The sequence below is a fragment of the Podarcis gaigeae genome (genome assembly GCF_964106915.1).
Source record: "Podarcis gaigeae genome assembly, chromosome: 11".
Taxonomy (NCBI): domain Eukaryota; kingdom Metazoa; phylum Chordata; class Lepidosauria; order Squamata; family Lacertidae; genus Podarcis; species Podarcis gaigeae.
The window spans coordinates 27912045-27928863 of record NC_139687.1 but is presented as its reverse complement, the minus strand read 5'-3'; the positions used below and the strand labels follow the sequence as shown (position 1 = coordinate 27928863).

Sequence of the window (16819 nt, the reverse complement as noted above, 5' to 3'; positions counted from 1 at the left end):
TTGATGCTGTATTATGTTTTAATATTTGGTTGGAAGCTGCCCAGAGTGGCTGGGGAAACCCAGCCAGATGGGTGGGGTATTATTATTAATTATCCCAGTCAGATTGGTGGGGTATAAATAATAAAATTATGATGTTGATGAAATAGGACATCCCTATTTCTATCAGAGAAATGTTGGAGGGTATGCACTCCCCCATCCAGGCACCGATCTGGTCCAGACTTGTGTGCCTTCAGGAAGCAGTGGTTTCCTTTATTTGTGCAAACATATCTGGTAGGTTTTATTCTGCTGAAAAATATTAAGCTTCTGGTGGGTGAGGCACATTTTTATCTTGTTTGAACTGAGCCAAGTCTTATCATGTAGGAGGAGTACTGGCTGGGCTAGAAGTTCAACCCCCAGATGTTTTGGCCTATGATTTCCATCTTCTGGGCTTTTTGAAAGTTGCTTTGCAGTTTGTTACCATTTCCCCTTTCAAGAAGTGGCCGGGGAACTTTCCTGTTCTTTTTTTTCTTCTTCTTCTTACAAAAAAATGTTTTTATTAAAGATTTCTTAGTTTAGAAAAATACATGCATTGCCTGTTTTTTCAAGTTGCATTTTCTGCAGATCAATTTTGTTTGTTGTGAGACATTAGTGTTACATGCAGTGTTCGGTTAGGAAGAAAAGGGGGGAGAATGGACAAACTAGGGAGCACCCAAATGCTCTGGCTAATACACCACCATTTACATGCCCTCTTAAACAATCCAGCAGTAAAATCAGCAGCAACTAGGCCCTCGACAACCTTCGAACTTTCCTGTTTTGAGGCTGAGGCTTCGTCTTTGCCTGCCAGAAACAAAGTCTCTCCAAAGCAGCAAGAAAGTGGGATCGTCTTCTTCCTCGCTCAGCGCCCCGTCTGCCTGAGAGAACTGCGCTCAGCTCAAACAAGATAAAAATGTAGCCTCGCCCAGCCCGGTCAGGAGTCTCAGCTGAACGTCTTAGCCAGCGAACGAAACACAACAAACTCGCCACCGAGTCTTTTTTGTCCCTCCCTTCTCCACAAACAACCGAAGCCGAGAGCTTTTTTTCGGTTGCTTGTTGCTAAAGCGGCGGCTGCAGGAAGAGGAGGGACCTAGCGGTGCCTGGCTTTTGGCACCACCGGGGGGGTGGCCGTCGGAAAAGCTGCTTCATAGCCGCCCGGACCCTGCCCGCTTCGCTCGCCTTCCCTCTGGCGGGAGTTGTTATTGCCTCGTCCTCGCGCCACAGAGGACGTGAGGGGGGAAACAAACCCACCCGCCTGTCAACATGTCCCAGCCGCAGAAAGGCAAGAAAACTCCCGCCAAAGAAGGCAGATCCGTAAGTAGCGGCGCGGGCGGACGGCCTGGGAGCGAGTCTGTCAGACGAAGTTCCCAGTGGTTGTTTTTATTGGTGTGGGGTTTTTTTGCCGCGGGGCAAGAGGCTGAGGAAGAGAAGCGGGCTGGGGGGCGGGCTGAGGAATGTGCCCTCCGGCGCCCTGTGGGGCTGAGGCAGAAGGAAAGGAGACAAGCGAGAGCAGTGGGTGGGGCTGGGTGGGGCGAGGCGGCGGCAGCAGCGGCGCAAGTGAGGGAGCGCAAGGTTGGCGCAACTCTCCCGTTGCCCCTTCAGACGCAGCCCCTGAGAGAGAGGGTAGGCCCGGGAGTCTGCCCCACACTCGCCCCCAGGAACATGGCAGTCCTGAGAGAAGGTGACAGTTCCCCTCCTTTCTAGTGGGGCGTATTTCGGAGAGGGCCGCCCACCAACAGACGGCTAACATTCTCGCTCCGGCCCCAGGAAGAGACGCAACGCGTGTCTTATCTGCGCGTCTCGACTCAGGACTAGAGGTCCGGGCAGAGCTCGGCAGAGTTGTCCCCCGCGAGGGATTGTGGGGAGCGAGTGAGCGGTCTTCCTCCCCTGTCGTATCATGGCGGGTGGAGATTAAAGCTCAGGGCGCCTCCCTTAGGCTCTGGGTGTGTGAGGCTCGCTCGGTGACTAACCATTTCTGGACAAATTCCAGAGGGGGTAGCCCTTGTTAGTCTGTTGAGGCGGTGTTAATGGCTGTATTGTGCCATTTTTTAATAAATAAATAAATAAAAAGGAACAATTAGGTTCCAGTCCCTGAAAGTTTATGCCACACCAAAATGTTAGTCTTTAAAATGGCACAAGATGTGCTGGTTCTTCTCTGCAGTTGGTAAACTGAAGGGGTCAGGCTTGCCCCGAGGCCCTGCTTTTGGAATTGGAAGTTTTGCCTACTAATCCCAGGCGCAAGCAGGCTGCTCCTGGCTCCTCTGTTGGGAGGCACTCTGTATGTGCTCAGAGGCATTTGTCATCAACACATCATGCGTACATGGGCCCTGAAAATGTGTTGCTGGCTGTAAGCAAGCTCAGTAGGTAGAGCATGAGACTCTTTAATCTCAGGGTTGTGGGTTCGAATCCCACGTTGGGTGAAAGATTCCTGTATTGCAGGGAGTTGGACTAGATGATCCTTGTGGTCCCAGCTCTACAAATCATGATGGGTGATGTAAGCAGCTTTCTAGGATCCCTCCAGGCCGTATGTATTTTGCATTCAAGCACATTCAAGAGATTCAGACATCATAATGTGAAATTTAAGTTGTGGCAATTAAAGTAGATTGAATGTCCCCGTTGTCCTAGTGCAACAAAAGTACTATTAAAAAAGAGGATTCTGAGGTTAGGAAACTGATAGGGTACTATCAGTTGTTGAACTGAACTGAAATGTGTGGAATGATTAACAGGAAGAAATCCTCCACAAGCAAATCAGGATGGATGTTCATTGTCATGAAACCTCAGCACAAACAAATCAGAATGAATGCTCAGTAAAAAACCTGGTATAGTCCAAGTGCCACAAAAGGTTTGTGAAAGCCGATCAGGGTGAACGTTCAATAAATAAGTGATCTGGAGGAGTCCCTAGAGTGGGAAAGACAGCAATCCAATTGAGACCTAAGGAGTTGCGGCAAGAGATTGTCCAGGGCATTTTCTCGAAGAAATAAGGGGAAATGATATATCTTGGGCAATAACTCTTCACTTTCAAAACAACCAGGGAGACAAAGTTTAGAGCTTCTCCTCCTTTAACCAAGGAAGGCCTGTAGCTCAGGGGTAGAACATCTGGCTTTGCATCTAGAACAGGCATAGGCCAACTCGGCCCTCCAGATGTTTTGGGACTACAACTCCCATGATCCCTAGCTAACAGGACCAGTGGTCAGGGGTGATGGGAATTGTAGTCCCAAAACATCTGGAGGGCCGAGTTTGCCTATGCCTGATGTAGAAGGTTCCAGGTTCAATCCCTCAGTAGCATTGGTTAAGACCCTGAAGAGGTTCTGCTAACAGTGCTGAGCTGCATGGACCAATGGTCTGAGTCAGAGCCTGCTTAGAACATTATTATTAAGCAAGCCTATTCAGACAAGCTGATATTCTTCAATCATTTTTTTACTCTTATTTTTAATTATTTAAAAACTGTTCTAATGGTCTTTAACTGTGTTTATTTATAATTTCATTATTTCTTGTAAACCACCTAGTGGCTTTATTGCAATCAAGTCGTACATAAATTCTGTTAAATAACTTTTTTTTAGAAAAATAAGCAAGGCAGCTGCTTGTGTTTCTGTAGAACAGCAGATGGCAGCCTGGCGTAGCTCAGTTCAGTGTTTAATTTGAGACCAGTGTCTATAGCCACAGCTCAGTCCCAGCCCTTCCCTGTCTGCAATAAAGCCAATCCTCAGCATTCCCCGTCTCTGCCAACTTTCCCCGTGACCAAGTCCACTACCGAGTTCTGCAGTTGCCAGCTGGTGTGAACAACCCTTCTCTTTCTCATAATGCCCTCTCCTTCATTTTGTCCATATTATTAGCTGCAATTCCCCCCTCACCCCGTGTGGGTGGGTGGGTGGAATAAAGCACTTGGGGACAATGTTGCAGTGAGGTTAAACCCAACCTACTCTAGAGTAAGTGACCTGCCCCTTCCCCCTCAAAGGGGACCTGAATGATATAAAAACTCTCCCTCCACATACACAATAAGCATTTCATTTACCTCTGACCATGGACTTAGCCAGGATTTATTGGGGGTGGTGGGGTGGTGGCAGGATTTATGTTAGAGGGGACAGAACCGATCTTTTTTTAAGTATTTTTATTATTGATTTTTTTATTTGATTATTGATTTGGGGGAGGGCAGATGCCCCCCCCCACTCCTCTGGCTACATGTGCAGAGTGCCTTTCCTTAGTTGTGGGCTGCCAACATCATCCCATCCAACTGGGAAGCAGAATAGGGGAAGCTCTCCCTGGTAGTTGTAGGAGAAAAGGACAGAGCCATTTCCTTCCTCCTGAAAGAAATCGGTTTGGGGAGAGGAACAGAAAACTTTGGGACCTGCCTGCCCACTATGAATTAGGCCGGGGGAGGACATGAAATCCTACCTCAGGCCACACTCAACATTTACAGTTCACACCATACAGTACGTTTCCGAGCACAATTCAAAGTGTTGGTGCTGACCTTTAAAGCCCTAAATGGCCTCGGTCCAGTATATCTGAAGGCGCGTCTCCTCCCCCATTGTTCTGCCTGGACACTGAGGTCCAGCTCCGAGGGCCTTCTGGTGGTTCCCTCACTGCGAGAGGCCAAGTTACAGGGAACCAGGCAGAGGGCCTTCTCGGTAGTGGCGCCCGCCCTGTGGAATGCCCTCCCTTCAGATGTCAAAGCGATAAACATCTACCTGACATTCAGAAGACATCTGAAGGCAGCCCTGTCAGGGAAGTTTTTAATATGTGACATTTCAGTGTATCTTTTATCTTTGTTGGAAGCCGCCCAGAGTGGCTGGGGAAACCCAACCAGATGGGCGGGGTACAAATAATAAATTATTATTATTATTATTATTATGAAAGTGCCCACTCCCAAAACTTCGGGATCTGTAGCTTACAACTACAAACTACAGTTTAACGAACTACAGTTCCTGTGATTTGGGGATGTGTGCTTCAAATCTATGTTATGATTTGGTCTGTTTGGCTCTCTGTACAGTACTTCTGCTTCGTTTTATTTGGCATCTGTTGCTTTATTTTCTCGTGTTTAAATATGAATAAAAATCTATTATTGGGGGGGGGGTGTATGGTTGCACTTAGCCCAGGGCTCAGGCAGCACAGCCAGCACCAGGGAGGTCCCACTACAGGTTCTGTACCCTGAAGGCGAACAGAGCACGCCCTTGCTCGTCACTAGCCGCAGATCTTCCCTCTCCCCCCGGAACTTATGCGCTCCAAGCCCGCTGTGGGTTAACTTTGTGCCACTGCCGCCAAACCCAAAGGAGCAGCCGCAACAGGCGCAAGCACCCCCACCCCACCCCTGCCTCGCCCTTTCTGGCTTCACCGCCTGTGGAGGGGCGGGGCCGATGGCAACAAGGGCCAGGCCACGCCCCCTTTTCCCCTCCGCCAACCTGCCCCGCCCTAGTAGAGGAAGCAATGCAATCCAGCCACTCGTAGCTGAGTTTGTGAGCGCGCAGTTGGTGCTGCTGAAGCTGAAGTTTGGAGGGATCGATCGGAGAGGAGGAAGCAGGAACCCAGGATGGCTTTTGCAAGCTGGTGGTATGCGACGGTAAATAAGAGGGATGTACTCTGATTGTTTGCTGTGGGTTTTGTGCTGTTTCTTTTTGGTCTTCACGCTGCTGACTGTGTATAGATCTTGTCAGGGAGTGTCAGTCATCATGGGCAATTGGGTGAATGGAGGGGAAAGCTCAGCTGGAGAGCTTAAGTGCACACCTATGCGCAGGTTACGCCAGGTTTTCGTTTTCCCACAGAACAGGAAACTTCACCCACTTATGGTATGCGGAGGAGAGTAGCTCGCAGGATTCCATTGCAGCATTTTTCACTTTAAAACGTGGGGAGCTTTTGGGGCGTCACAACAGAGGGAAAGTGGAAGTGGTTCGGAAGACCTGGGGAATAAATCTTTTGTGCATGGTTTTTGGTTTTGGTTTTTTTGCCTGGAATGTAATAAAGTAGACCATGGACAATTTGTTTAGTACAATACTTCCTCATGCTTGTCAAGAATGATCGGTTGGCACTCATGACCTTGGATGGTTTGAGAGAATGGCATGTGAATCTTTTAGGAAATTATTGGTAGTTTCGGGGTTTTTGATGTGTGCTGATATTGTGACAAGTCAGGCTTTAATATTCCTTCTTATTATGGAGACTAGACATACAACCCACAGCTAATTAAAATTAATGACAGGTCTTCTAAGCATGCTGTCCTAAGCCCACTTACCTGAGTGTAAATGCCACTGAATTCAGTTGGATGTTCTTCTGAGTAGACATGGTTAGAATTGTAGTGGAACTTTTGGGCTGTATTATTGCAAAGTTTTATAGATTGCTTAAAAAATCAGTTTTCTTCCCCCACCCTCAGTAATGTTTTTAATTGGGAAAGGTTCGTTTTTTCTGATGCTAAAATGACAGTAGTAGGCTTTACTGCATTATTGGAAAAGAGTTTAGCATTTCACTTAAAAAAAAAAAGCTCCTGGCTTTAAGAGCTTTACTTTTTAATGGTATTTCTGGCTTGAGGGCACCTCCTAAAATAAATCACAACTGTTTGAAGTTTGACAGTTCCCATCACACAAGATCATCTCAAGTAAACCTGCAATTACTAAAAAATAAAAGAAACCAAAACAGCCATCCCTTCAATTTGCTGACCTTGTAAATTCTAGTGGATAGTTGTAAAATTGCAGAAAAGGGGTGGTGGTGGAATAATACACCCTGAGAGATCTGTGGGCAGAAGCAGGTAGCTACATTCATACAGTAATAGTTATCTGGATCCCAATTGACTGACAGTATGTCAATGTCTTGACAGAAATGCACTAGGGCCACTAAACTCAATATAAGGAAATGTGGTATAAATATTCTAAACAAACAGGTATTGCATGTAACTGGTTGTGCACAGCTTCAGGTGACTTGCGGCCACATGTAAGAGGCTACAGTGGGGGTTGCTTAGGTTGGAGAACAAAATATGCGCCCAGCATTGGAGCCATAATTGAGAAATAAAAGCAATTGACTGCATTACTCAACACAGATGCATTTGTAGCACAGTTCTCCCTCAGAAGTAAGACCTATTCAATTCAGTTGGGGCTTAATCCCATTTCTGGATCAAGACTGCAGCCCTAACCTCCTTTACCTGGGAGCAAGCCCCGATGAATTCAGTAGGACTTACTTGTTAGTAGATATGTTTAGGTTTTGATTGCAAGTCCTGCTGATTAAGATAATTTGGGATAGGACTGCAGATTTAGTAACTTTATCCGATTCGTGCAAAATATTCAAATACTGATTTCCACAGGGTGTTTTTGGGAGGGTTCCCATGACCCACAATCTATATCTGGCCCATTGCTTAATTTTATCTGGACTTCGGTTTCCATCTTTGGAAACGCAGAATTGGCCAGCTATCTGCTAGCCCAGTTTGTACTTTCAAATCTCTCCTCAGGTGGTAGGTTGGCCAGCCTCCCTCCTGAGAAGGCATGCATTTGAAAGCAGAGACCAGATTGGCTAACATCTGGCCCAGTTGATGCTTTGAAACATACACCAGGCGGCAACTCAGCATTGGACAGCCTCCCACCTGAAGGGAGCTTTGAAAGAAATCTCTAGCTTATAGCATGGGCGTTGCCAGGATTTTTGTTGGGGAGGGCAGGCTTTTGTTAGGGGGAGGAAAACCTCAGTTAAGTATTTTTATTGATTTTTATTTAGTGGGGGGCAGCTGCCCCTGCCCCCCTCCTTGGCTATACCAATGGCTTATAGCAGGACTGACCCACACATTCAGTTCGGAATGTACTAAGAGGATAGAAAAAAGGATCCCCCATTGCTAGAGGGAATTTATTAGGATATGCATACTTTTAATTCAATTAATATTAATTTTCTTTCTCGGTTCCTGTTTTATCTTTACAACTGAATCAATTAGCTTCTATTAGCAGGTGTAGATGAAAGGTAGTTGGTATTCTTAATTAGACTTGGGAATTCAAGTAGAAGCATAATGAAGCAGCTGTGGATTGTCATATACAGATTGTGCTTATGGGCACGTTGATGGTAAGAACCACCCAGGGAGTCATTGTGCATAAAATGAGTTGAACCCAACGCCTCTTGTTAGCTCTAAATTCTCCAGGCAGACGCCTGAAGTAAACAATCATTTTTCTTGCATGTTCTGGAGTATTAATTTTTCCAGGAACGCGGTATAAACTTTGGGCTTCTAGTTTTGCAATCAGTATGTCTTTAAATGAAACAGTAAGAATGCACAGTCCTTTTCAAAACCACACATTATGTGTTTGTATACAGACAAATCTCCAAGGCTTGGCAAAATGTGGCTGGCCTGCAACTTTGCCATAGACCTCCAGTCAACCTCTTTATCTCACTTGTGCCTCAGTTATGAGAAATGACATAACTTGCAAGTTTAGCATCCTAGTATGTAAAACAAAGATCTCTTGAGTCCTAACTGGCTACCAGTGATACCACTGAAAACCAAACATTGTGCCAGCAATCCACAGGTAAATGAACACTAAAGTGTTTGGCAAGGCCATCAAAGTCAGGTAATCATGGGTGCTCAAGATTGTATTAAGATCTTGTGCCTAAATCTACTTCAGCAGCAAAATGTTAATTGCAGGGACTAAATGTAGGCCAATACAGGGCCATTCCTGCTGTTAGGTAGGGTAGGGTGGCTCTCTCATGTGGCTGATGCTGTGTTTGTATGTGTCACATGGCTGTCCTGCACCTTTCCCCAACCAACCTGTTGCCCTCTAGCATGGTGGAGTATGGTATCCCATTGCCACTCACATGCAAGTGCAGTTGGCACCTCTATACTGAATGAAGACACACCAATGTTGTTTTCATTGGGCAGCAACATAGTCTTGGGATGGCCCTGCTGCACATATGGTTTGTGTGTTAAACAACCACACATACTAGCCAGTGTGATGTAGTGGTTAAGAGCGGTAGTCTCGTAATCTGGGGAACCGGGTTTGCGTCCCCGCTCCTCCACATGCAGCTGCTGGGTGACCTTGGGCCAGTCCCACTTCTTTGAAGTCTTTCAGCCCCACTCACCTCACTGTTTGTTGTGGGGGAGGAAGGGAAAGGAGAATGTTAGCCGCTTTGAGACTCCTTAGGGTAGTGATAAAGTGGGATATCAAATCCAAACTCTTCTTCTTCTTCTACACATACTAAAAGGGTTGTGACAGATATACACATAGGCCATTTTGATTGGTTTTAAGTGACTTATTAAATGCAAAAGTGATAAAATGAACAAGATAAGATACCCTTTTTTCCAGGGCAGAAGACCCGAACTCTCATGTTGCATATTAAGGAATCTGTGGTTCTCCAGAAGTTGTTGGGCTTCAGCTCTCATCAGTCACAGCCAGCATAGTCAATGGTAGGGGATGATGGGAACTGGAAGTCAGCAATATTGGAAAGGCCACAGATTCTTCATCTCTCTTATAAACAGGGCAGTCAGATAGCCAACCAGTTGTGTGCTTTTATCAGCAAAGCTTCAAACTGATACCATTTGTGGGCTAATACACAGCGATAATTTTCAGAATCTGGAGTATGTGATATTGCACATATGTGCTCATGCACAGTGGATGAAACACGGCATAACAATTATTTATTTGCTTCCAGAAACTGGATGCAAATCTCATTGAAATAGCAGGTGTGTCTTCCTGCATGTTTTAAAGAGGGAAGGCTGCCTAGGTGCCTCCAGTGACCTGCTGGGATTTTCTCTTGTGGTTGCAACATTTCCGCCATCCTCTTGTGCAAAGGGCAAGTTGCAATCGTATGTATGTATCTTGTGAGCTAAGAACATACTACTGTATCTTGTATTTATAAATTGCTGTGTGTTATATCCTGGCCAAATAGAAACATTGCATGGCTACATAATGGCAAATGTGTGCTATACCAAATGCCTCAGTATCTGAAAATTATTGCTACATACAAGTCAACAAAGGATGAACTCAGTCATGAAAAAAGTGAAGGACTGGCATGAACAGTTGTGGTATGCACCATACTAATAGCAATGTTTCTTTGTAGTCCACTAAATGATACAAAATTGCATTTTTGTGCCTTCTGTTAGTTTGCAAGCAACTTTGTAACAATATTACATTTAAATGTACATATGCACATTTAACAATACTGCTTTTATTTATTTATTTAATAGCTCCCTTTTGATTCCTCCCTCCAAATTTTCCAATCTAACCACAATTTTTTTTATATATATATTTACTGGGGCTCGAAATACAGAGAATAAAATATTTTGTGAGGATCCAAGCCAATGTTCTGTAATTAGGCTTCTATGAACAGGAAACAAATTCATCTATAGCAGTGTATGGGAGAGACATTGATTCCCTCCAGTAGCACTGCTTGCTCTGCTCCAGAGGGCCCCCCAACTCTTTGGAGCAGATTTTTAAGGGGGTACAAGTGCCCGAAGGAAGCCCCCCTGCTTCCACTGGCAGGAGCATCGTGTAAGTGAAACTCTACTTGGGATGCTCCTGTCATCAGAAGCAAATGCAGATTTTGTGGAATGGGAAAGCTGTCCATGGACCGGAGTTCTGATAAAGATGTTCAGCTATGTGGATGAGGTAATACTTTATGCACAGTGTCCATTGACATTTGAACTTTCCTTCATCTCTTGCTGTGGGACACTTCTCTTTCAACACACCTTCAAAGTTGAGTTTGTTTTCCCATTTGGCATCTGTATTGGATTGGAAAGTTATTTTTTATATGCACTTATTGTTTTTGTTGCTTTATATTGTCAATGTTTTATGTGTGATCCCCCCCCCCCGATGCCTCATAGGAAGTGATTTATAAATCTGTTGTTGTTGTTAACATCCCATCACCAGGGAAGTCTTCATGTGTCTGCTCCAAAGATAATAGAAGTCAATGAGAGAAATCTTGAACGTGTTCCAAATACATTTTAGCTTCTGTCTTTACGGAGGTCTGTGCCTTCCAGTTTATGAGGCTTACCTTGACTGATCAAGGAGTCAGATCTGACAGGTGTGGCCATGAAAGAACATGCTTTTATGGCATTTCAGTCTGCTTCATTGAACGCTATTGTTCATGCTTGTGAAGAAACTTGAAAACGCTGTTCACTGGAATGTCGTGTTCAATAGCTATCCAACTTTAGCCTCTCAAAGTTTTCTTTTGATTTGCTGTGGTTTTACAAGCTAAGAAATTACTTGTACTCCTTAGACTGTTGTTAATAGCTCTCCATTTATTTGGGTATGTTAAGAAAGTGTGGTTCTAGTTAAACACCAGGTACTACTTTTGGTACAGTAATAACATCAATAGCCAGATAAATGTTGGACTTTGGATTTGTGCCGCCGCCTTTGCATTGATTCCCCACCCAAAGAAAATACAGGTTCAAGTTTCAAAATTCTGTGACTGAATGCAGCATATTCCTATAGCTGTATGCTGCTCTTTAGATAGAAATCTTACTTACATTGGTGGGAAAGCTGTGACAATTTATGACTCTTTAGAATTTTTATAGCTGGATCATAGTGATGTAGAATGACTGACTTAGGGCTAGTTCACACATGCATCTCCAGCAGTTATTGACTGTAGCGTCATGCAATGACTTGGATTTATGAATGAGCCACCACAGACTCCTCACCAATAATAAACCCATCACCTAAGGTTCACTCTAAGTTTATTACTGTCCAAAGGAGATAATTCAGTTGTCTCGTTTAGAGGCATCAAATGATAACATATCAAGTGGTGTACAGTATATGTGAACCAGCCTCAGAAAATAGTTCCTTAAATGAAAAGCTCTCTAGGGAAGCATGGTGCACTGGAAGTGAATATGTTTCTCACGTAAGAGCCAATGTGATTATACCGTAAGACCAGTACAAGGAAGACCAAGGTTCAAATTCTGGATCAACCATGAAACATACTGGAGCAGCTTGCCCAAAGTCAGGCAATATATTCCACTGATGTAGTGAGGATAAAGCTGTAGGGATCATATACACCATATTGTGCTTGTTGGGTATATATGCAATAAAACAAGATGTAGGGGTATATAGAAGCAGCATCAACGGATGGCATAGGTCTTGGATATACCAACTGTAATTATTGGTGGTTGGATGGGTTTGTGTGCGTGCAGAAGATCAAGTATGTTTATGGCATGATTTCACAAAGTTTTAAAAGTGCTAGTTCAAAAGCAAATGCAAACACCTTGTGAAATATTAATACCTAAAATAGTGTGCTTTATAGAGGCGTACACATGCTGCAAGCTATTTCCTCCTTTTAATTAGAGCATTAGGTGCTGGTTTAGCTGATTAGAGAGTTAAGCACATAATTCCTGAAATGCGTGCTTCGCAGGAAAAGCATTCATGCAAGGGGAGATACTATCTCCTGTGGGATGAAGTCTCCATTATATGCACAGGACTGTTGAAGTGACACAATATAAAACCCTCTGTGGTTATACGTTTTGTATTATAGAAATGCTGCATCTTATATTCTGTATCCTATATCATTCTCAGCACCAGAACAGTTACAGGCAAACACAGTGCAATTTATTTGCAAGGTTGCAAATGGTACACGTGTAAAGTGTACAGTACAATTTTTTGTAGAACTGCAGTTTGTTGAGCTGATATAGTAGATTTATTATGGTAGATTAGTATGATTGTTTTTGCTGTCAGGTCTTTATTCACATGAAGCTACATCACTAAGGATGTGCAATGGGGTAGAGCAGCAGCACCTTTCGTTCAGTAGGGATGAGATGAAGAAGAGGTAAAATTGGGGGGGGGGGGGAGATCCAAGGTTGGCAGCAGAGGCCATGCTGGTGTGCACACACCACTGGGCTGCTACCAACTTAACTCTTCTTTAATCTTGCTGCCACTGCACCTGTCCCATCCCTCTCCAGGTGAGCAAGCAGCAGTGCCACACGGTGCCTCCACTGTGCATCACCTCTGGGTCACACAGTGGATGTGCCTGCTTAGTTAGGATGTATATTTCTTGGCAAGCTATGTGCCTGTTGATTATCTTAATGTGTGAGCTGCCTCATACAGGTTAAGAGGACCTTTCAAGTATCCTGGTCCCATGCCATATAAGTCACGAATAGGGAGCCTGAGGTTCTCCAGAAGTTGTTGGGCCTTCAACTTGCATCAGCCTCAACCTGCATGGACGGTGATCAGGGATGATGGGGAGTTGTGGCTCAACAACTTTTGGAGACACACAACTGTCATCATTCCTGACCTCTGGCCATGCAGAACTACAATTCCCCATCATCAGTGATGTAAGCCTCTAGGGGTCATGACCAGTGGTTTGTGCAGTGCCTTCACACCATCCCTGCACTCCTCCCTTTTTGGCACACCATGACTGAATAATTTTAAACTAACTACAGTTTCCTGTTATTTCCCACTTAGGAGACTAGGGGTACCAGGATTTTGAGTGAATTTTGATCTTAAACAAATTAAAAACTGTATTTTCAGATCCTGACTTGTTCAAAACATAGTGATCATAGGCTTTGGATTCACATGGTATAGAAGGGGATATTTCTCTGCAAGAAATAGAAGTCCAAAGTTTTAGTGGGTGTGGAGAGAAATAGGTTTGTACTTCATGGGTCACGGCCAATATCTTGGCTGTATCATTTGTTTGCTTTAATTTACAGTTTGTCTTTATGTTTCCTACAGCGTGGGCCTAAAAATGCAAGTGGATCATCGGGAGATAAAAAAGGAGCAGAAGCAGTGGAGGTAACTATAAAGCATTATGTTTTTATTACTAGGATTATGTTACAGTAATGAATTTTGACCAAAATTATTGTGCTAGTCAAGGCAGCTAACAACTCAAAATGCATAAATAATTCCTATTTTCCTGTGTGCAATTGCTATTTTAAAAAAACGTTTACTGGTGAAGGCTCTCACAGTGCACTGTTTGCTTAGATTTCATGATTTGAAAATAGCAAAAAGTAATATTGCTTTGTTTGCCATAATTTAGAGGATGAAAGGAGTGATGAAGCACTACATAAATATTTGCAGCGCAATATCTGTAACTGAACCCAGTTGTAATTTCAATAGTGTGGGAAGGAAACATAGTGTGGGGGAGAGCGAGGAAGCTGAGAGGTACAACAGACCAAACTGCTTTGTTTAATGATTCCTACCTAGAGCGCTGTAACAGGATTCTCTCGATTCAGAAGAGCAGCAACCTGACATTTCAGCCACACCAGCCATCATGTCACCTAAATCTCTGAGACTTCCTGACTAAATGGCAATTTGCTTGTAACAGGATCTCTTCTGCCTTTCATTAGACAGATGAGTAGATATTGTATTGCCTGGAGAACAAGGGCTGCTGTAATGCATCTCCTCTGACTTTGTCAACTCAATCCTTTCATCGTCTAAGTTTTTTTTCAGCCTACCTGCATAAAGCAGGGTGTTGTGCTGTGTTGAATTCCAAGTTCCTGAAGACACAGAAACTGGAAATGCATGAATAACTGTTTATAGACAGTGGGTGGAATTGAATGTAGGGCTATGGCAATATTTCCGTCAGTGTAAGCATTTTAGCTTGCCGAGCAGAAATCCCATTGCACGATTGGAAGTCCTTGTGTGGACTTTTGTTGGCAGTACTCATTAGTTGAGTCTGGCTTAATAGGTTCTATGTTTCCAGCTAAGTCATGCTCACAGTAGACATGCAAGTCCACTGATTTCAATGGGTCTACCCAGTGTACGACTTAGGTGGATATGACTATTATGTTGGCATATCATGGACAGCCATTGTATTGTACTTTCAAAGAAGAAAATCCTGAGAGCTTAATTATGAAAACAACTTGACACATTTGCATTTCCATTGTACTGAACATACATAAGTATAAGAAAGCTATCAAACATTACTAGGAATCATTACTGGCCCCAGTCCAGGAAGGAGAGACAACAATAAGAGGCTACACAGCCACTGGAGACCTTCCACTCCCTGCTCTAAGTTGAGATTAGTGTTCTCGGTTAAGGAATGGGCACATTCAGCATCTTTCTAACTTAGCCATTTCTGTCTACCTTTTCTATCTCCTCATTCTGCACTGTCAAAGTGGATAATCCACTGGTAGGTGGTATGTGCACAGAGTAGCAGTAATATACATGCACTGTAGGTACTTCCTTTTCTGTGTCAAGTTTTGAATGCCTTGCCTTGTACATTGCTTACTTCCAAGGAGGAGTTTGGCACTATCTACTTGTCTGAATAACATTGGCAGTGCTATGTTTTTGCCTCCTGAACCAATCTTCCCTGCATCATGCCAATTTTTACTCCTTGATTTGGAAACTGCACAATTTGTGGTAATGGTGGTGGGAGTAAAAGGGCAAAACAATTCTGGTTGGAACATTTCTATTCCAGGGCCCTTGCTGAAAGGCCAGCATGAGTGTTCCTACTTCAAAATAAGTTTGAGCCCAGTTCTTGCTATTCTCTTAAAATGTCAAACTTTGAATGAATGACTAGCATCCCAAACTAACATTTACAGGCAGGAGTGCCAGTTGGCCCTGAGACTGTGCGTGCCCGGGGCTGTGGGTGCCATGCAGTGTGCATGGCCCTGGTGCTGAAATTTCTGGGTGCCCAGCCTCTTCATGGGGATTTTGTGGGTGCTCAGGCAACTGGTTCAGCCGGTATGTTTCACTGGCCTGGCATCTTCCCCTCGTACTCCCAAAATTGGCTAAATTCTACCCCATTACTAAATTTAGGATTATGAGGAGTCTGCCCCCCAAAATCATAACAGTATTATAGCACTTAATATACCACCTTTCAGTAGGAATGCACAGAGTGGCTTGCATAAGAGATGTCTTTTTGGAGTTAGCATCTGTTGGTTATCGGACAATTCGTTTATTTTGTTTATACCCCACCTTTTCATCCAAGGAACTCAAGGTGGCCTACATGCATCTATCTCCTCATTTAATTCCAACTACCCTTTGTGGTACGTTAGGCTGAGACCTTGACTGGCCCAAGGCTACCTAGCGAGCTTCATATTGTTGTGGCATCATTCATCGCATCATTAATAGACACAGTCCTCAAATTGATCATTAACTATAAGATGCTAGGAGAATGGGTGCTACATCATTTCTATGATGCTGTTTGTAGTGTGTTAGATGTTTTTCTGATATATGCAATCTTACAGAGAAGATTATATATATAAAAATAATTTATGTAATGCATAGTATATGGCCCAGCCAATGCATAGTATATGGCCCAGCCAATACTAAGCACTTCTAAGCTAGGAATGACTACCTGCACTGGTTAAAGAGATCATTAATGCCTCTTTGAGGGAGTGGTGCTATCTTTACTGATGGAGGCCATGGGTGATGTGCTGTCTACTGTCTCACTTGACTAGAGCAACTTGGAAAATCTCCAATTCAGATTGAAAGCACAAGTCACGGACATGTGTCAGCTGTTTTTGTTACACTCTAAAACATCATCTGGGACATTTGATGTTGTTACAGTGTTAGTATATTATTTACTATTCTTGGGGAAAGCTCCAAGCATTCCTGGGTTAAATAGATTTCTTAAGGCTGTTTCACACTACGTTTGGATGGAAATTCTTTGGCAGGTATTATTATTATTATTTATACCCTGCCCATCTGGCTGGGTTTCCTGAGCCATTCTGGGCAGCTTACAGCATATCTAAAAACATAAAACATCAAGCATTAAAAACTTCCCGATTAATTTGATTTATTCACCCTAAGGTCCCAGGATGGGTCACAACAGTTTGAAATAGAACATCAGAAACAATTTAAAGCAGCTTACAACCACAAAAATAGGGTGTGTCCTAAAAATATACATCTTAAGGAGATTCTTCATGAGCTAGGGACCAATATGAATATCATGGAAATGTTTGGAGAAGGGCAACTCAGTGTGTTAACTTGAC

At 43.7% G+C, this 16819-nt stretch overlaps 1 protein-coding gene across 11 annotated transcripts in view; it reads left to right on the top strand.

Annotated features, from left to right (window-relative positions):
- The first annotated feature begins 982 nt into the window (after positions 1-982).
- The window catches only part of CAST (calpastatin), a 59078-nt gene continuing 43241 nt past the window's right edge, over positions 983-16819 (top strand). For 3 of the 11 annotated variants that reach the window (XM_083702291.1, XM_083702289.1, XM_083702277.1), the window contains exons 1-2: positions 983-1326; positions 13614-13673. In XM_083702291.1, coding sequence (XP_083558417.1) covers positions 1276-1326; positions 13614-13673 — 111 coding nt within the window. In that variant the 5' untranslated portion in view covers positions 983-1275. Of the gene's footprint in view, positions 1327-5416; positions 5567-13613; positions 13674-16819 lie in introns of those variants that run through there. The other 8 variants (XM_083702290.1, XM_083702287.1, XM_083702286.1 and 5 more) reach the window with 4 other exon arrangements.